We start from the raw sequence: 21,891 nt of genomic DNA on the forward strand, positions 1-21,891 counted from the left end.
TCGCACAAGAGCAGTTTTCTTATTTTCCTTATTGTATAATTAACGCACCTAAATAATAACAACAAAACATTTATGTTTCACTATGTGATGCCTGTAAGAATATTAATAGACAAGGTGACAATATATTTGACCATTATTCTTATGCAGCATGATACCAGTATGGACAGGATACTCAATTTTTTTTCTTTTACAGTTATCGATCTGGGGCCCGTTGCATAAAAGTTGCAATTATGGTAACTTTGCCATCCAATGGTAACTACCATGGCAACAATACTCCACAACCAATCAAAATCAAGAATTCCATGGAAGTTACCAATGGATGCCAAAGTTACCATGATAGTAACTTTTATGCAACGGGCCACTGGTCTATTGCTTTCATTATCTGAATAAACAGTCTTTGATACGAACGTGATTGACATCCGTGTAACCCTTTCCCCTGCCACTTCTTCACCGTTCATTCTGCGGCCACTGGTTTCTCGCGGCTCCGAGACTTGTCATCCGGGCTCTTTGTAGGAGGCGAAGGGAGGACAGGCACGTTGACTTCGGCGAATGGTATTTTCCTTCGTACTAGCTCTGGTAAGATGGAATAAGCGACATTAAAGTAGAACAGTGAAACAGTGTATGACCGCAACATATCTGTTATCTTTTCTTTTTGTATGGATACTATAACATAATAATATTGCATATAGTTATATTGATATAAAGATATATTGGCAGTACCTCACTTCAACATTATGACCGAGGGAAAGAAATTAAACATTCGAAATGGACAAGCTTGTGAAGTTTAATCTAACGTTAAAGTGGAAAATAAATGGTGCAGAAAGTTAAATGTGATCCTGCATCACAAAACCAACTAAAAGTCGCACACACTGATTTTGTGTCAGGACCCAAAATAGGCATGATAGGTGAGATAGGTCAGCATAGCCACTTTTGAGTTTTTCATATTTTCTGAAAGAGCAAGACTTCATCTACATCATGGTAAAGTTTGAAATCCCAAAACGAATGAGAAATTGTGTTTTTTGCAGTTTTTCTAGAACACTTTTTTTTTGTAGAATATTGTGATTAGGTGTGTCTTAGAGTCCCCTTTTCACACTCAACCATTCACTCTCAACTCTGATAACTTTTGAAAGGATGATGCTATATACTGCTTTGTAAGTTGCCATTAATCATTTATAAGATGTGTTGATAGAGCATGATCAATTTCAGCTTAATTTCAAATTGATAATCATTTCATTGTTTATGCTGGGAGTTTCGCATCCTGTGGGTTTTTTTTTTTTTTTTTTTTTTTTTGGTCCCATTCACGGCACAGCTACCACGGCTCGGTAAGATGAAGAGCTTAAATAGACTCTATACCTTAGAGCCTCTTTTATCAGTAAACACTTTTCCAGAGTATGTGTTTTCTTTTAAATATTTAGATAGGTTAGGAGGGTCCATTTGAATTGAGTTATACATCATTTTAAAGTTAAAAAAAAACTGCTCTTTCAGAATATGTGCTCAACTGAAAATCCATGTCTGGCGACTTTTTGTTGGTTTTGTTGTGCAGGGTCACAAATGGTAGTGTTGCTGTAACAAGTTAATACCGTCTTCCAAAACTTCAGCCGCAGCGGTCACGCCATTGTCTCGGAGGATGTTGCGGAGCTTTACGGCACTCTCTTCCCTCGTCCCATATTTATTCACGTATTTATGGAGCAAGTTCGTGATTGCATCCTTAGGGTTCATTACAAGAAAGCCACTAATCATGGCATTGCTTCCCTCAGCCTGTTCGAACCCGAGGTAGACGCCGAAATTGGTTGCGCTATGTTGTGCCATATCCACCTTTCCAGCGATTCGGAGAAGGAACTGAGCGTTTAGAATATCCTTCTCCATGTTTTACTTCACCTGGATTGTAAAAAAAAAAAAGAAAAAAAAAAGAAAGGAAGGAAGAAAGAAGAAGAACCGGATGAGAAGCAGTTTTGTCTTGAAGTATTTCATGATCTAGAGCTTTAAATCGTTTAAAAAACAATGACAAGAAAGTTGTAGTAGTGGTTGCATCGGCCCCGTTTTAGTAAGATAAAGTTAGCGTTGAAACTTTATCCAACTTGAAATCTGCTATAACTTTAAATCAATTGTAAGTTGCCGTTTTACGAAGAGACTTAATAGTCGATTATAGTTATAGCTCATCACCATGACCTAATCATTGATTTAGTCAAAACAAAAAACAAAAAACAAAAAGAAACAGGACGAGGCTGGTTTCCGTTGCTGTCTGCTTAAAAACAATACAATACATAAAGCAAAACAAACAACAAGCCACGGAAGCGTAGTCTGCTAGTGCGACGCAGTATTATTAGCGCTACAGCCGCTGAATTAGAAGTATGTTTGCAACAGAACCGCAAAATAGGCCCTACGCAGTTTTGCGTTGAATTGAAGAAAGTAGGTCGATAGATCTAGCAAAAATCGAGCTCAACGAAAATCTGCGTACGCGCGTACCGTGAAGATCCCGCACACACACTACGTAGGATCTCAGTAAATCTAACGTTATAACAGTATGGCCTGGATATAAACGTACAGTATACAAATAATGACTGCTATATGAGGGGCACAGTTAAAATTATGGGCCCAAGGTGATGTGAAAACCCCTAACTATGCCCGAAGGGAAACTGAGGGCATGGTTATGGTTTTCACATCACCGATGGCCTACATAATTTTAACTGTGCCCCGAATATCAAGCAGTCATTATTTGTTTTATATACCGAAAATATAGATTCCGAAATATAGATACCGAAAATATAGATTTTAGTGTCTTTTACAGCACTCGTAATCAATGCTGATCGACAGCGCGGCGGTCGTATCATTGGTGCGTACATGTTGTATATGAGTGATCATCTAGCTATGTGTACAGTGTACGGGGTTGCGACTGTCTCCAAACCTATTTACAGGGCACAGTGACCGCTAGTCTCTTTTACAGCACGTGATCGAATGCGCGGCGGTCGTATCATTGGCCAGTGCGTACATATGAGCGATCTATGTGTACGGGGTCGCGACTGTCTCCAAACCTATTTACAGGGCACAGTTGATTTACTGTGCCCCGGTGCCGGGCACAGTAAATCAAAAATGGGGCACAGCTATTTTCATGACTCCGCTTTTAACCAATCAGATGAGAGGACTCTATATATGAGGTATATGATACCTGACTGTCCAAGGTGAAGGACCGGTCGTGTATCATCGCATTGTTTCAAGTCTTGTGTGTTTACATGTAGGATTATGGAAACTTGTGGGTGTGGTGACTACAGTAGCTTGTTTTTACCTCTACGGCGCAGATCGGCTTTGTAAAGAATAGATCGCCAGTCTACATGTCGAAATTCTAGACCTAGTAGACGCCGCTAGTCATGCAGTGTTTAAGTACAGATGACTCGCTGTGACGTTACTTGGGCATAACGTTAGGCCTATTCACTCGTTAGATCTTACGTTACTGTCGTACTCGGTGCTATAGAGTCTAGAATTAAACTCTTTATTTTCTGTAAAGGCCTACTGAACTATTGAACTATCTATTGACGAATTAGCTCTACGTAGGCCTACGCACGTCAGAAATCACTGGCTTAATCGCATGTGTGTTCTGTGGCAAGATATGCATTACTCGGTTACTTAATTGCCCTTGCTGGCGATGGCTTGATTGGCGGGCGGGTGGGCCGAGGCGCCGGGCGCGCAGGCTGGGATATGAGACTGCTGTCGAGGGTGTTTGAGTGCAGCAGTCGCGTAAGCAATGCGTGCCGATCGTGAATTCCATGCAAGGAAAAGACCATAATTACATGAAAGAAACGCAACTAAATGTTAGAGAAAGTGAGCAGTTAACAGACAAACATTGTGTCAACACCCCAGCTAGACTAGGAAAGTGTGACACATCTTCCTTCTGTAAATTGCCTTATTATTGAGTCTACCTAGACTGTCTCTACTTAAAGTTAATATCTTATCAACTGTAAAGTTATCATGGATTTGGAGCGGTTGAGAAAACTTATATGTTGATTTGGGAGGAAGTTGGAGTTGATTTCAACGCTGGGTCTCTCGATAAAACGGACTTGAAGTTTATTTGAAAGTTAATCATAGATTAAGTGGACTTAGAGTTGATTTGAGAGGTTAATCATAGATTATCTTGACTTAACGTTAAATTGTGACTCTGCACCTCAAAACAAACAAAAAGTCGCCAGTCATGAATTTTTAGTTAAGACCATATTCTGAAAGAGCAGACTTTAAGCTTTAAAATGATGTATAACTCAAATCAAATGGACTCTCTCTAAATATTGGAAAGAAAGCACAACCTCAAGGAAAGTGTGAACTGAGAAAAGAGGCTCTGAAGTACAGTGTCTATTCAAGCGCTTAATCTTTACCAAACCATGCTGGATGTGTGATGAATGGGACAAAAAACAGGAAGTAAACCACCAGAGTAACAACAATGAAGGGATTATTAAATTTAACTGAAATTAAGCATGCCTCATAAACACATTCTGTCTATAATTAATGCCAACTTTCAAAGCAGTAGCATTATCCTTTCAAAAGTTATTAGAGTTGAAAGTGAAGAGTGTGGACACGGTTTTTCAGAAATGAAAAAGCGATTCTAAAGACACACCTAATCACACTATTCTACCAAAAATGTTCGAGATAAACTGCTAAAAAAACACACTTTCCTGCCCGTTATATGATACCAAATTTTAGTATAATGTAAAAGAAGACCCGCTCTTTCTGAAAATATGAAAAGTCAAGTTCGGCTAGGTTGACCCATTTCACTTATTTTCAGTCCTCACGCAAAATCAGTGTGTGCGACTCTATGTTCGTTTTGAGGTACACGGTCACAATTTATCTTTTGATAAAATGATGTTATACCCAACCTTCATCTGTAAAATGTGGGTGAGCTGCCGTTAATCAATTTTTAACGTATCTGCCCCAGTATTATCATCACGAATTGTATCTTCCACCCATAACTAATTTCCAATGGAGACTCATGTAAAATTAAGTGATAAAACAGAAAGCGGTTAACTTAAAAAAAAGGAAAATCTCTTTAAAGTCCTTTGTATTTAGCATCAAAGTTTTTTTTTTTTTTGTATGTTTGTTTGTTTTTAAGAGACATGTCTTGGGAGGGTCAATTTTATTCACAGGTGTAAGGAATTCATGGGTCGAAATTCTTTACTGCTTTAAGTCTGATAAAGTTGATATGATTATGCAAATGAATGAGTTGAAAGTGTTGGAGTCGGGACTATAAAGTAAACCTTCTTACACGATATTTTTGTCTCATGAGTTTCAATGGTCAAAACGCTCTTGACGATCAGAGAGGGTGTGGAAGACTGGTTGAATATTTCACTGCAGAGACTCATTACTGAAAACTGGTTTTGCGTAGAAGTGATGGTTCAAGGAAATATGATTGGCATAACAATGACACTCTTTTCTTTCTCCCTCTCTCTCTTCTATTCTTTTGTTTTCGAGAAGTATACATAGTGTATGTTTTGCCCGGTTTTTTCCTTCTCTCTCTTCGTGAAGGCTGCCATATCTTCAAGCTATATGCTTATTTGACGACAGTCTCCTGCATTTACACTCCCAATACATGCGCCATGATTCCGGCAGCCAGATCATTTGTTTCACCATATATGTGACAGTGCACCTCAAAACGAACATAAAGTCCCACACACTGAGTTTGCGTGAGGACTGAAAATAAATGAAGTGGGTCAACCTAGCCGAACTTGACTTTTCATATTTTCTGAAAGAGAGGGTCTTCCTTTACATTATGCTAAAATTTGGTATCATAAAACGAGTAGGAAAGTGTGTTTTTTTAGCAGTTTATCTCGAACATTTTTGGTAGAATAGTGTGATTAGGTGTGTCTTTAGAATCCCTTTTTCATTTCTGAAAAAACCTTGTCCACACTCTTCACTTTCAACTCTAATAACTTTTGTAAGGACGGTGCTACTGCTTTGAAAGTTAGCATTAGTTATGGACAAAATGTTTTAAGGAGGCATGCTTAATTTCAGTTTAATCTGATAATCCCTTCATTGTTGTTACTCTGGTGGTTTACTTCCTGTTTTTTGTCCCATTCATCGCACAGCCAGCACTGTTTGGTAAAGATTAAGCGCTTGAATAGACACTGTACTTCAGAGCCTCTTTTCTCAGTTCACACTTTTCCTGAGTTTGTGCTTTCTTTCCAATATTTAGATAGGTTAGGAGAGTCCATTTGATTTGAGTTATACATCATTTTAAAGCTTAAGGTCTGCTCTTTTAGAATATGGTCTTAACTAAAAATTCATGTCTGGCGACTTTTTGTTTGTTTTGAGGTGCAGGGTCACATATCATCCAGAGTAGTTCACAATCGACGCGTTTTCTTATTCTTTTCTTCAAACTGTATACGTAAATTTCAATCATAACTAGATGTCAACACTATGCTTAATTGTGTCGAAAAATGACTGTATTCCATTTGTAAAACGTATTCAATGCAGAAATTTCTAATAAATTAATTTGAATTCAAATTTAAATAGAATAAAAAAAAAAATGTTTCATACAATAAAACGTGCAACTAGCCAAAAGTTACACTGATGTTGTTTTCATCTATTTATTTTTGTGTTTTTTTCCAGTAACGAGTAATATCTTATAACTGACGAAAGGTTTCGTATCATATAAAACGATTTAACGTTCACACGCACAGTAAGTGACTTTCAAATAATTTATCACAGTAACGATGACAAAATTCAACCAACCTATTGCATGTTAGTTCTACCACATTTACTCACTGAAGTCAGCCGATGTAGCCATGTCCGCGCTTCAATTCCAGTTCCGTTTCACTGAAGGATAATAATATCCTACTTCCCAATTCCAGTTTCCATTTCACTATTGAATAGGATAATATTCTCCTATAATGTAGAATACTATTATCCTTTAGTGAAAAGGAAACTGGAATTTTATTGAAATCAAAATGAAGACTGCCTGTTGGACATTTAAAATCATATGGCCAGGCGTGACTGTAGTAGTTGTAAAGGTACGATTGAAAACACCTACACGCCCTGAGTACCAATGAGCAGAGAATATAATTGGTCTGAAGCAAAATCCCTGAGTGACTAACTCGTCGCAATACAGACAGAAAATTTCGACATTTCTGAAGAGAATAATTACGAAAAAACCAACAATTGTACACATAGTTTTAGAAGTCATACACAAACCTTTACTCACTGCTTAGATGCCCTGTAGGCAGACAACGCTAGGCCACGAAGAATGGCGTGCTATGTGTAGTGAGCATGCAGCTGCCGTATAGGAGTGGCCGACTATTCATTACAAACATGGAAATCCCCGTAGTAGTTCCCAACATTGAGTGCATTTGGCGCACAAGCGTGAAAGCAACTCAGTCTATTGATAAAGCTACCCAATTATACCAATATCAAGCATCCCATTATATTCGGTTGACAGCGCATGGGGACAAAAAAAAAAAAAAAAAAAAAAAAACGCGATGAGAAGCGTGTTTATTGCACTCGGTATTAACAAGGGGGTACTGGTACCTCCTTGGTATATAGGGCTACACACAAACACAGAAAACGGGTATACGCCATTGTGTACTAGATATTAGGATGTTCTGTGTGGCATGAAAATAATTGTTTGCTTTCTTTTAGGAGTCACACCTATTTAGCACTTAAACTTTGATACCTTCTACTTGAAGAAGATGCACAAAATACGCGTAGATGGACCTTTGTATTGTCAAATAAGATTGCCTGCTTTAGCTCGAAATTCCCCTAACATGCCTGAGCGAACATTTTCTTCATATGTATCCATTACAACCAAACAGCAGTTACTATTTACTGGTCACAGTCTGTGTGTGGTGTAAATGACAAGATTCTTTGATACTCGTTTTCTCGTTAGCTTACAGCTCCATTATAGAATCAGGTCAACGTTGAAAACTCGTGTATTTGATTGTAAGCAGTCAAAAAACTCACTTATTACCTACATAGATAGTTAGTGTAAAACTGTATGATTTTCCGTTTACCAGTTCACACGTAAGCACACTACGGTATAAATATCTTCAAAATTAAAATAAAATTAAAATAAAAAAAAATCAAAAATAAAAGTAGTATCCATATCCTTGTTATCGCCTATGTAGGTTGAGTTGTTTGTGTGTCTCTCTGTGCGAACAAACCAATGTGGAGTTGCCGCTACTCACAGTTCACGTAAGGTGAATCGTTAATGAGGAACTTCTCTTAAATCTGAGAATGAGAATTCAATGATATTCAGAGCCGAGATAAACACATACCTTGTGGAAATTCTTACGATTGAAGTGAAGACTGTCGGCGTATCCACACAAAAAGCAGGTATATCAATTAAATTCTTGACAGTAGGATCTATGTTCGTGTTCGTGTTATAGCTGACGACCGCGCAATATGCCTGCATTGGCAGCTTTCTTGCTGTCATTGTGTGTGTGTGTGATACATTTCCCTATATCCCTCATCCCCATTACAGTCTTTATGCACTTTAAAGGGATGATACAGTTTTGGTTGATAATTAGAAACCACTTACAGGAAATATCAAATGGCATACGATTCCAAGAGAAATTGAAAGTTTATGTGACAGAAATCGGCTTTGAAATGGCTGAGTTATCCCCAAAACAAAGTGGGCCTAATAAAAAAGTTGGATCCAACTTTTATTAGGACTACTTTGTTTTACTTCGTTTTTGGATTGCCTAGCTCAGCAATTTTAAACCAATATTTCCATTATTTTAATAAAGTATAATGTCCTGTTAGAAATGTATGCTCTCTAATATTTCAATAAGTGGCTTCTAATCACCATCAAAAAGTTGAAACCTGAATCTCCTTTAATAATAAGTCCACTCCCCTAGCTGCCTCTTAGATCACTCTCGGTTTCGCTTCCTGTAATTATGTCCTTCCACGAAGATTCCTTCAGCTACGTTGGACGCACGTAGGCAGCCCAGACCCAATTGCATATAAACGGACACGCGTTTTGTGTATTGATTTTGAGTACAAACAAAAACAGTTATTCTGAGTATTGTCTATGGAGAAATCAATGTTTCAGACAAGTTATTAAAATACTAGATGTTTGGCTTTTTTTAAATCAATGATGTGGGCCCCGTTTCTAAAGAATAGTGCGTAACTGCAGGCAGTCGTTCGTAACTTGCCAAACTGGCATTTAATTTACCATGTGCCAATGGAATTTTTCAACCAAAGTCGTTCGAAATCTAAGTGCGACTTTATTTATTGAAGGCAAACATATCAGTACTTCGTACAAGACTGATTTTAAGCAAAATGCATATGCAAATGAGATATATGGAAAATATGTTGTTGTTTTGATTTTCGCCATGACCCTATTTCAGCTAAAATAACATTTTTTTATTTTCTAGCTAAAGGTCACACATTGAAGAGTTATTTGTTGTTGTTGTTGTTGTTTGTTTTTTTTTCTTATTTGATTTTTTTTTTTTTTTGAAGAGGGATTACACTTTACCGGCATTTGAACATCTATTGCATTTACGCACGACTCTTTGTTTAACACCCCAGGTGTATCTGGCCCGAAATCTTTGGTCTAGCATGAAATAATTGTAATTCGCCCTGAGTATCTTAAAATCAGGTATCCCTAAATATCAATTTGGAACAAGGATTTAAACTTGACCATTGTAGACTTTATATACCATGTATCGGACCTGCCAAATGCCTTTTTATTTTCGATCATGAAAACATGTGGTGAAGATGCGCCAGCTCGAGTGTATAACGCCAGATGAGCCTCAACCACTTGAACCTTACTTTTAAAAAGCGCCACCTGTCGGTTCTACACTGATCACTCTTTCAAATAAACATTGGTGGCCTGCTATTTATTTCTGGTTGCCCCCAGCCATTGAGCCACCGCTAATGATGGCTACCCCTATGTGTATGTATGTGTATGTGTATAATTATGTATTCTACATATGAAGAGTTTGTTTGCAAAAACCGATAAGTCCATTTTCGAAGATTTTAAATTATGGTCTTTGTCATAAAGTACAAAATCATACTTTTCAAATGATATATTGGTCACTCCATATAAAGGTATATTTTTGAAGTTATGGTCAAAAGAAGCAAAATTTTTCTTATTATTCTCTTTATTTTTCTTGACCTTTGATCGCAAATATCTCCATTTGGCAAATATGGACTTATCGGTTTTTGCAAACAAACTCTTCATATACTTATATATACGTGTATAATGTCATGCTGTATATATATATATATATATATACTTATATATATGTATATGTATATATATATATATATATTTTGTCTAGAAATGTATGTAACTATATTCACACATATATGACTGGTATGCTAAAAGAACTCTAAGGAATGTAGTTTGATCTGCATTGTGATGTCTTTATGACAATCAGAAAAAAATGTTTTATTTTTATTTCTTTTAGAAAAGCAGAAAATGGTTAGTTTATTGTTAAATGAAATGATTATACTCGGAGGTTGATCCAGATATCATCATTTCCACTGTATTGCATGACGATAACTCTTAAAATTGTGTTTTTGTTGTAGGATCATGTTGAACTTGTTTTCGTGTTTCTTATCGGCAGTGAAAGCAAATGGTTCTATAGCTGTACAGAGCTATAAATTATTTATACATTTTTTCTTTTACCTTGCACTTTATCTGAAAAATGCATTCTCATAACCCACGGCAGATAAAAAGGATTATGAGACCGCTGATATAGGTGAGTTTACAATGAATTTGGGACATCAATCCAAGCTGATAAAGAAACTTTCATAGTTTTATATCATTTTATATTTTAATTTGTTCTTCCCATATTCAATTTGAATGAGAACACTGCTTATTTTGTTAAGGATGTTATGCTATCTATTGCTTTGAAATAAGTGTACCCTGTTTTCTTTCACCGATAGTTATCTACAAAGTGAGCGCGAGATCTGTTCGGTACTCTATACCCATTGGAAAGTAAACAAAATTCAACAACTTGCAGAAGAAGATGCCTTCCAAAGTTATACTTTAAATTGGCTTTTCTCTGAAATCAAAGTAATTTCTTAAATCTGGCAGTATCATTGCAAAGTAAAAACGTTAAATGAAAAAAAAAAAAGCTTGTATGATGCTTCTTGGTAAAGCAAACAATATGCAAATAAAACTTTGTTACTGAGAAGGAGTTCCCTGGCAAAAAGCGGTCACTTACTCGGGCAAAATTTTTAAAAACAGTTTCATGCAGACAGGTCGACTTTGATTTATCCTGGCACACGAAATTCTTCTTTGAAAAGTTGATGTTGTTGATGATGTTGTTGTATACTTTTGGTGCTTCCTTGTTGTTTTTTGTTGTTGTTTTTTTTTGTTCTCTGCGCTTCACGTTAATTCTAATGGCGTTTAATCCAACGATCAAACCTGTGTGTAAAACATGAGGCTCTAGATTTATAACAAGATAATATCACACATAAATTTGTCATTTTAGATAAACCATTACGCAAGTAGAGTAATTCTACAAATAGTAGCAAACCTTGTCTTCAAGATTAAAAAAAAAAACCGGTCCATCTTAAACTCTGGAACTGATCTAACAACATACATCTGTACAGGTTCATTACAAATGCCTGTGTTAATAGAGATTGCGTTCTTCTGTCAAAACAGAAGTCAGCATTTCTGACACGAGTATACGAAGAACAAAAGTAAAAGATATTATTTATCCTGCAAGTCATGAACGTACCTTTACTTACTGCTTAGATGCCTTTTGGCAAACAACACCACGCCTTGGTGAGCATCAGCGGGGCAGTGTATATTCAATGCCACAGGAATAGCTGGTCACAATGTCATATAAATCGCCATATTACACCGTTCTTTGTTAAAGTTGTTTGACCCACAATTGGTATAACGCAATTGTAGCTTGTTGATCGACCCAATAATAGCAATATCAACAATCCAATAGTGAAATCATGAAATGGGGAGGTGTTGAAAACACCAAGTACGCAAACACAGAGCACAGTAATGTTCTTAGGGGTCACATTCATGGTATTTATCAACATACCTTCTCTACTTGAAGGAGACATTTATAGTAAATGGCTTACCCATCTTGACATGGTGCGGATGGATCTTTGTCTTCTTAACATGGGATTGATTGCTTGAGCCAATGGTGTGGACAAGTGCTGAGACGGGGGGGGGGGGGGGGGGGGATGGGGGGGGGGGGAGGATTGGAGGTCCAGAGGGGCGATCACAACCTATGCTCAAAACAAACCCACACGCAACGAACGTACACACACTCACACATAGACACACACACATACACACAATCATATATTACGATCATCCACACACATAATCAAGAGGATGTGGATTCCTGTTCAGGATTGGGGTCAAATCTTTAAGAGTTCCTGCCTAAAAGCTGTTAACGTATTTTAATCGAATTGGACAGAAATGAGAAATCACGTTTAGGACCCCTATAGAGGAAACACTTTTAAAATATCCAAATTCTTGTGTGGACATTGAGAAATCAAAGAATGAAGAAGGATCCACTAAGAAACACATGTGCATGCTTGACCCCACTTTGATTGAGGTCATACTGGCTACATGTGGCTTTCTTGTATGTGTATATAGATTTTTAGATGACCCACAACATGTAATACTTGATTATTAGCTGTCAAATGTTTCATTTCTAGGTACTAAACATAAATTCTTTGGAAAGAAGGAGGAAACAGGAGAAGAATGTGTAGAGATAACAAAAATGTTAATTATCACACACACACACACACACACACACACACACAAAATCACCAAGTCGAAGAAATAAGTCGTTAAAACAACTTTAACGTATTCAACACAATGAAGTCTCAAAAGGTACTAGGTATATGAAAAAAATATATACACCGCTTGTACATGATAATGACAGTAATTTTTTTTTTCAAAAACCACTGTAACCACGTAGACGTTCTGGGGCACATTTTCCGTTATCCCTTTACGTATGCTTTTATTAGTTTGATCAAAAGTCATTGCATGAAAACACTCAGAAGCATTCGAAACTAAAATCCAGGTTTATCTCCTTATCGTCATTAGTGAATTTAGCACCCTTTTTTTTAATTGATTGACTAACTTAAATGTTTTCTCATTTTGTGTTTTTAGAAGCAAAAACAACATCTACTGATTTCCCACTGTAGAATAACAGTTGTCCTTTTTACGTACAAAATTCAGTGAAACTTATATCCCCATACATTTGTAACAAATGATAAATACATAGTAGTCATACGAACCAAAGTAGGGGAGCTTGTATAACGCATGTTACACTGAAGTCTCTATGCGCTTTAAAACAATTGCTATATATATGATAACAATACAATGAGAAAATACATAATTATGTAATACCATACAAAAAATAACAAAAGAGTAACGATGAATGACAAAAGTATTGCTTAAATAGGTACGTTTTTTAGTCTAGTTTTGACAGTAATATTGAGTTGGTGCAGTACGGACAAAGATAGGTAAAGTGTTCCAGAGGGTGGGCGCCATGATAGAGAAGGAACTAGAGCCGTAGTACTGAGTGTTGAAGCAGGGGACTTTGAGAAGTAGCTGGTGATCGGAGTGTACGAGGAGGTGTGTAGAAGTGGATGATGTCAGAAATCCATCTTCCACTATGATCTCTGTAAGAATATAAACAAAGTGATACTATACTTTGTTCATCATTCTCATGCAACATAATATGACGAAAACCAAACCAAATTTAATGTTTTCTACGGGAGTTTGTATCTAGTTTATCGTTTTCAATATCCAAACTGCCCTACGAAAGTGAAATCACCCTACACCTTTCAGCAGGCAGCAGCTCTTTACCATTCATTACACGTCCATCAGTTCCTCACAGCCATCCGCGCTCTCTGTAGAAGACGGAGGTTCCCCACGGCTCGCAGACGCGCCACCCGGGCTCTCTGTGGAAGGCGAAGGGAGGTCTTGTGTCATCTTCAGCTCTTCTAGCTCTGGTCAGACGGAAAGAGGAATACCGATATAAGAGAGGTATACGTTCAGCGTATACACGTTATCATGCGATACAAGTATTGGAGTATAATATGCCTAATTACACCTCGTTCACTAGACTTCTTTTATACTAGGTGTTTCAAAAAACATTTCCCACTTTTGATTTTTAATAATTCAAAAACTATATATACCAGATAACACTGTCAGTGATATGAGTGATAGCTGAATAGTGTACAATCTGGTTGGAGATGGTTAAAATATGAAAGCATAAATCAGTATCATGAAATCCATGTTTAATTTCACGGTTAGGTTCCAGATTTTGCTCTATTTTCAACTCTCTGTACAAAATTTCACTTTGCACAGGGGTCAATGGGTGTGTATGGGAGTGTGTGGTGAACACCCTGACAATATGGTCCTGAACAATGGCCAGGGTTTGAATGCTTCATTATTTATTCATGAGAAATTCCACTATCACAACTAGTCTTTATGCAGCCTCTGGCAGTATCTGTGTATAGTCAAACGCGTGCCGATACTGTCGTTGAGTCGCGACAGTGCTCTCCCTACTTCTGAAAAACGAAATTACAATGAATACCTTCTGTTCTATCATAAACATGGTGATAGGAAGCAAAGAAAATCAATTAGAGTACATGTATACACTTGTGTATACGGAGCCTTAAATAAATCTACTGTGAAACAAATCGCCCCAATGATAATGCTGCTGAACTCTTTACCAAAAATATTCTCTTTTTATCAAGAAAGCGAAAAATTTGTCAGACTAGTTAATTAGTAGACAATTGTATTAAAATGAGGAACGTTAGATCTTTTATGCTTATTTATATCCCAAATTTAGTGATATGTGAAGCAAAATGATAAAATGATTGACAGCTGGAATGAAATGTGGTGTGTTTGCAAGCACATGGAAACATGTGCTTACTTTTTCCATGTGCATGCATTTTACCCTTCAATCCACATGAATTACTGATTAAGCATTCATGTGCCAGGGAGCGCGAGACTGACGCCTAGTCAACAGGTGGTTCAGGCATGCCCATTGTTCAGGGCCATTGTCAGCACATTACACACTCACATACACATCATTGGTTCCTGTGCAAAGTTCTTTATTCGTCTTCATACTTGTATATCTATTTTCTTTCATGTATTAATCATTTATTAACTCATTAATTTATTCGTTTATTTTACTGAAATCATACTTTTACAGAGTATCATTACAATATGAAATACTGACGGTATTCTGAAAGATCACATAGTCGCTACTATTGATATTTTGTTCACATTTCTTTCTAGCAAGAGTACTTTGACAAAAAATTCATTAACCTCTCATTAAGATTGAATATGCAGTAAGTAAATGCGACACAAGATGCAGTGGTAGTGCAATATCTGTAGGAACGACCGGGGGGGGGGGGAATGAAAAATTCGAAAAAAAAATAGCTGTACATTTCAAGCTTTCATCGGACTTCAAAAATAGATCATGCCTCATTACCATAGATAAAGTATTGGTATAGTGTTGCCTCATCAACTTTATACCTTTTTCCAAAACGTTGGCAGCCTTATTCATGCCATTTTCCTGGAGGATATTGAGGAGATTTAGGGCATGCTTTTTCTTTGTTCCGTGTTTATTTACGTGTTGATTGAGCAATTTCAAGGTCGCCTCAGCTGGGTTCTGTAAATTCGAGGCCATTATCATTGCATGGCTACCAGCAGTCTCTTCGAGGTCAAGAATGGTGCCCAAAACAGTTGCGCTAGTCTCTGTCAAATCAATCTTTCTGGCAATTCGCAGAAGAAGCTTCGGGGTTAGAACATTGGGTTCCATGCTTACTTGGATCTGGTAGGGAAAAGAGAAGAACCAGACAACGAGAAGCAGTTTTACCATGGAGTATTTTGCAATCTAGTACCTGAAATCATTAAATCATTGAAATAATGACATTCAGATGATGTTATACCTGAGCTACAAGGCGGTCGAGTTGTCTTCATGGTTGTCTCTCTATATCGTCACGAATCATATCTACTCCCTATGATTATTTTCCAAAGAGATTCTTGTTTTTTACAAAAGGAAACGGGTGAACGGGGGGAGGGGGCGGAGGGGGATGGGGTGTTCTTGGCAGAGCTAACAAGAAGGGAAAAAAGGTCTTCAGCTCATCTTCTAACTTTCTCATCCACATCCGGGCTTCAGCAGCTGTCATGCAAGAAATAAATAAATAAACAAAAAATAGGTAAACATGTTTTCACCGACAAAAAACCCCCAAAACAATGTCCTTACCGCGCTCAGGGGTTTCATTCCGTCTCTCCTTTTGGTTTTTCTATCTAGTGCCACTAAACCGGGGTAAAAAAAAAAGAGGGGGCCCAAAGTGGTGACACCAGATGTACTCCTATGTATGGGTGAAAACAACCCTAATATTCATAGTCTTTTCCGAACAAATTCTAGAAAGAAGAAGAGAGTGACCTGGTTCGGGAGGGTCAGTTTCATTTACCGGTGTAAGACGTTAATTGGCCGAGATTCTGTACTCTATGCCTGTTACGATAATTACTCTCCAAGTCTCAGGAAAAGAAGACTTCGAGTCAAAATTCTTACTGGACATATGTTTGTCACAGGAAAAATGAGTGGTATATAACCAAAAAAGTAGTGGAAATGATTATCAAAATCGGTTATGAATTAGGGAAGTTATAGAATTGTTAAGTCAAGTTTCAATAATTGTTTGCCTTTTCACCTCACAATTATGCATTGATCTTTCGCAGACAAAAAAAAAATGACGAAAATTATGTTGTGCTAATTGAGTGCAAAATGCAATAGTTGTCAAGGGCTGAAAAATGTCAAATGATGATCTTAACATTTCAGACTATTAAAGTTTGTTCTGACTATTAAAGTTTGTTCTGACTATTAAAGTTTATTCTGACTATTAAAGTATATAATAGATTTAACACTGCGTGTTCAAATGATAATTGTAATATAAAGTGGTGATGAGATGACCATCATCAATTCACTCATTTAAATTTCACAGTGACTGAGTATGAATGGAATGGAATGGAATGGTTTATTGATCAAACTTCGCAGCCGAACGGCTGAATTGTGTCTGACTTACATCGATAAAAATACAGTGAGACAAAATAACTTACATACATTTGTATACAAAACACGAACAACTACAACTATTACGACAATAACAAAACAAATCATCGGTACATCAGTAGTGGAAGTACATTCAGTATATAAATTACATGTATATTGGTACAAAAACAGAGTTGAGTGAAAAAAAAAAACAAACCCGTTTTACATATACATGTATCTTGTATCCTCCATTAGTGACGTATCACAACCCTTTAAGCTACTAAAAAGGGTATAGAAGGATAAGGGAGGAGGCGTGGAATGAGGAATGTTGAGAGATAGAAGATGCTACATGTAGTGTCAGGCTGAGACAGGAGTACAGTGAGGGGGAGACAGGAGAACAAAGAAAACAAAGGCTAGGGGAGAAGAAAAGGGAGGTACAAAGAGAGGGCAGGAGGAATGTAAGGATAAAGGAGAAGAAGAAGAGGAGTGAGTAGAGGGGGAAAGGGAGGAAAGAAAGGGAAAGAAGCTGTATGCGTCTGGATAAATATAGTATCCAAACGAAAGTCGAAATTTTCCCCTTGGATTACTAAAGAGCTGAGAAAACTTGCTCATAAAAAGCATGTGTTATTCAAAAGAGCTCGCAGGACCCTGGTCAGGCTTGAAAACTGATTGGGAAACATATTGCAAGGTACCAAATGATGTCAAGAAACAATGTAGACACGCATATATGTAGACAACAGGGTCGGTAATGAGCCCTTTAGCATTTACATTGTACTCTGCTCCACTACAGGACATCATTTCACATCACAATCTTAACTGTATCGTGTATGCTGATGATACTCAAGTTTATGTATTCATTGAAGGTGGTAGGCAAAATGATGCCATTCAGAAGCTACAGGCTTGCATTTCAGATATTAAGCATTGGTCTATTCACAATTGTCTCAAACAGATAAAACTGAGGTTCTTCATTCTATCAGTAGATTTTAATAGACAACGTAATCAACTTGAATCTGTAACACTGGATGAAGGAGTTGTTAATACAATTGTCGACTCTGCTAGAAATCTATATAGGTGTCAGACTCGACAAAAATCTTACGCCGAATTCTTACATAAATGATACTTGTAAAGCTGCATCCTTCGCACTCCATCAAATTGGGACAATGCGACAGTACTTAAACCGGAAATCAGTAGAGAGACTTGTTCACGCTCATGTGATGGCACGTATTGATTTGTGTAATAGTATTCTGTATGGTCTTCCTGACATGCATATAAACAAGCTTCAGAGGATACAAAACTCTGCTGCGAGATTGGTGACACATTCTCAAAAGCATGACCACATCACTCCTATTTTACATGAATTGCACTGGCTACCAATAAAGGTCCGTGTGCAATACAAAATACTGTCGCTGACCTTCCTATGCTACCAGGTCTGAGTCCCACATATCTCCAAGACCTCATCCAAAGGTATCATCCGACTAGAAATCTTCGCTCAAAATCCAAGTCTCTCTTAGTTTGTCCCCAGACTGTCACCAAATTTTATGGAGCACGAACATTTGCTGTAGCGTCAGCAGAATTATGTAATAGTCTGTCTGATAAAATCAAAGATGCTGAAACAATTGATACATTTAGAAGAATGTTGAAAACATATTTATTTTTGCAATGATAAGGCTCATGACCACCAGTGTTTCTCAGTGTCGGCTTAATCTTACTTTTCTATTGTTTACTTACCTGTCCCCTTTTGCACCTTACTTTCTTTTACTTGTATTGTTTCATTCTTTAAGTGCATAGAGACTTCTCCCTGAATGTGATATGCGCTCATACAAGCACAGTTTATTATTATTATTATTATTATTATGTCTAACGACAACAGACGTATGTTCTGGAACTATGTTGGATCATGTAAGCAATCATCTGCCCCTCGTGTGTTTGTTCATGACGGTACTACTCTCAATAATCCTGACAGTATATCGCAAGCTTTTAATGATTACTTTAGTTGTGTGTTCAACCCTGCACAACTTATCCCAGATGAACCTCTAGACAGCTCATGCCTAGTCCCTGAACTGAGTCAGTTTCTGTAGGTGAGATTATTCCAATGTTGCTCTCTCTTTCAGCAAATAAACCCCCATGGCCAGGACCCAGTACCCTAAAATCATCAAGGAAACTGCTTATGAGATAGTGTACCCCGTGTGCCCTATTCAATTCATCTCTTCATACAGGGGTTGTACCAAACATGTGGAAAAAGGCAAACATTACTCCCATATACAAACAGGAAGATAGAGAGTTGCTCACTAACTATAGACCCGTTGCACTAACTTCTGTGCTCTGTAAAACCCTTGAACGAATGGTAACATCAGCTATTCAATCACACATGGATTCATATGGCATGTGGAATTGTCACCAACGTGGCTTCATGAGAGGGAGAAGTTGCGTTACCTAACTAACCAATGTCCTTCATGATTGGTCTATAGACAGACCTAAAGCTCCCCGGATCAATGCAGTGTTCTGTGACATTTCAAAAGCATTTGACAAAATGTCACATTCCGCTTTGCTTGATACAGTTGCAAAGGATAACAGCATTCGCGGAAAGGTTTGGAAATGGCTCAAATCTTTCCTTGTTCTGCGAGACCAACGTGTTATGTACCAGGGCGCATTCTCATCTTGGACTATAGAGCCTCTTCGGGGGTACCGCAGAGGAAGCGTGATCGGACCCTGTCTCTTTAACTTATTTGTCAACAATGTGGCTCGCTCCATCAAGTCCACCACAGTTCTCTTTGCTGATGATATCCTCGTCTACAGAATAATACGATACTCACATGGCCAAGCAGTGTTACAATCAGACCTTGACAAAATTCACGAATGGTGCGCTTCAAAGCAAATGTCACTTATAACACGGCGAAAACCAAGGTGATGCACATCACCTGGAAGCGGATACCGGATCAATACCCAGTCTACATCCTTAACAGTGACCCGCTAGCCCATGTACCATCCTACAAGTACCTTGGAGTGATCATATCGTCCGATCTCCATTGGAACTTACATGTGGACGCTGTTGTAGCTCGTGCCAATCGGCTACTGGGTTTTATTCGCTGCATCGCACGTGGGGCCTCCACGCAGGCGATATTTTGTCTCTACCGGTCCCTGGTACTCCCTATTCTGGAATATGGCATACCAGCATGGCACCCCAAACCTGCAGCCCAGGAGCATAAACTAGAGCAAGTTCAACGGCAGCGACCAGAGCCGCACTCGCACTCCATCAAAAAAGGTGTGAGATGTCCTACGATGAGCGCCTCCGCTTGCTCCATTGGTCGTCGTTACAGTCCAGAAGGGATTATGCTCTGTGCGCGTTCACCATAAAATGCCTTTCAGGAGTTATTAAATGTGAAGCAATATCCAACACTGTTCAGATAAATACCCGGCACTCATACCTTCTTACATTCACTCACCACCCGTCCAGAACCCAGCTACTCTTCCTGTCCCCCACCCTTAGGTTTCCCAGACTCTGGAACAAATTACCTGACTCAGTAAGGGACTCGGCAGTTATTGATTCTCTTTCATCTTTCCTTCAACAACTGAGAGGTTCATTTTAATGTAGTGTATTGATAACTACAGGTATGATATACATACAATGTACATGTGTATGAGAGTCTCTGTACTTTGACTTTGTTTGAAATACACAAATGTGTCAAGTTAACTGTATGAGTGTGTTATCTCAGGTCGGGTGCCCTGGTACGATTTCTGCTCTCATTTGGAAAGGATTTTACCGACTTTTTTTCAGGTTTCTGTGTCATCAGTATATTGTAACTCAGCTAATTTCAATCCCTGGAAGATGCAGGACATATTCAAAGTAGGATTATGATTGATTTTACCTGATAATCGTGTGTTTTTTGTTTTTGTTTTTGTTTTTTCTTATTTTTTATTATGTTTTTTCTTATTATGACTGCTCTTGGTTGCCATAAAACACAGAATATTGATTGATATTCAGTTTGTTTGCGACCCAGTTATATTTTTGTCTCTGGGTTTCAGATTGTATGTGTAAGCACACCATTATAGCATTAACTGATTAGTAATTTTATATCTTTTTTATGTTCATGCCTGTATTCATGCTTCACATTATTTAATGTATTATTTTATGAATGTTGTATTTTATGAATGTTTTAATTTATGAATTTTGGCGCCTGATATATAATGTACATTGCACAGTGGTGTACGTAATAGCACACAAGGATCTTTCAAAGAAAGTGCTGGTTCATGGAGTCCCAGGGTAATAATGAAGTTAAAGTATTGAAATCATTTTTATTTGTACTGTGTATCGAAAATGGTTTGGGGTATGTTGATACTTGCGGGCATCATACACTTGCTGTCTGACAGTGATTCTTTTTTTTTTTTCGGGGGGGGGGGGCGGAGGTTTTGGGCCATGGGATAGGGTTGGGGTGCAAAGAATACATTAGTAGTCAGTAGTCCAGTTAGAGGGAATATTTGTTGTTGTTGAGATGTACTCTGATAACACTTTTTTGTACACTGGATTTTTTTTCTTTTTTTTTTTTTGACGTGGGGGTTGGAAGGAATACGTATTTGCCACAATGATATTTTTAGTTTGTATGTAGAATATTCCATCTGGTGTATACGCTCAATTGAAAATTGTATTATTTCTTTTCTCTTATTTTCAACTACTCCATGATGTGCTTCCTTAAGTTGGTCGGAGAGGCCCAAGGGTCATAGTGATTTTGATTGCTTTTTTCCAACCCGGCTCCCTAGGGAAGCTCAACAGGGAAAGCCTGACACTTTGTTTTCTTGTGTTTCGTTTGTTTGTTTGTTTTTTTTTATTTTTTGTTTCTCTGCTATCACTTGTATTGTTTTGCAAATGACGAATAAATAATAATACTAATGATAATAATGATAATAATAATAATAA

General features: G+C 37.7%; 1 protein-coding gene across 3 annotated transcripts; it reads right to left on the reverse strand.

Moving 5' to 3' along the window:
- Positions 1–367: 367 nt before the first annotated feature.
- LOC139712687 (uncharacterized) lies at positions 368–8,365 on the reverse strand. Of its 3 annotated transcripts, none has more exons than XM_071624488.1 (3): positions 8,250–8,365; positions 1,581–1,878; positions 368–573 (listed from the first exon to the last, which is right to left on the reverse strand). In XM_071624488.1, exons 2-3 carry the CDS (start codon positions 1,864–1,866, stop codon positions 455–457), a joined length of 405 nt encoding a protein of 134 aa, XP_071480589.1. In that variant the 5' UTR covers positions 1,867–1,878; positions 8,250–8,365; the 3' UTR covers positions 368–454. The 3 variants fall into 3 exon arrangements, with proteins under 3 accessions (XP_071480589.1, XP_071480588.1, XP_071480587.1); XM_071624487.1 differs by lacking the exon at positions 8,250–8,365 and adding an exon at positions 7,181–7,257; XM_071624486.1 differs by lacking the exon at positions 8,250–8,365 and adding an exon at positions 7,171–7,256.
- Positions 8,366–21,891: the final 13,526 nt, after the last annotated feature.

The sequence above is a fragment of the Diadema antillarum genome, unplaced genomic scaffold, assembly GCF_040938485.1.
Source record: "Diadema antillarum isolate AM-2024a unplaced genomic scaffold, OU_Dant_1.0 seq00001842_RagTag, whole genome shotgun sequence".
Taxonomy (NCBI): Eukaryota; Metazoa; Echinodermata; class Echinoidea; order Diadematoida; family Diadematidae; genus Diadema; species Diadema antillarum.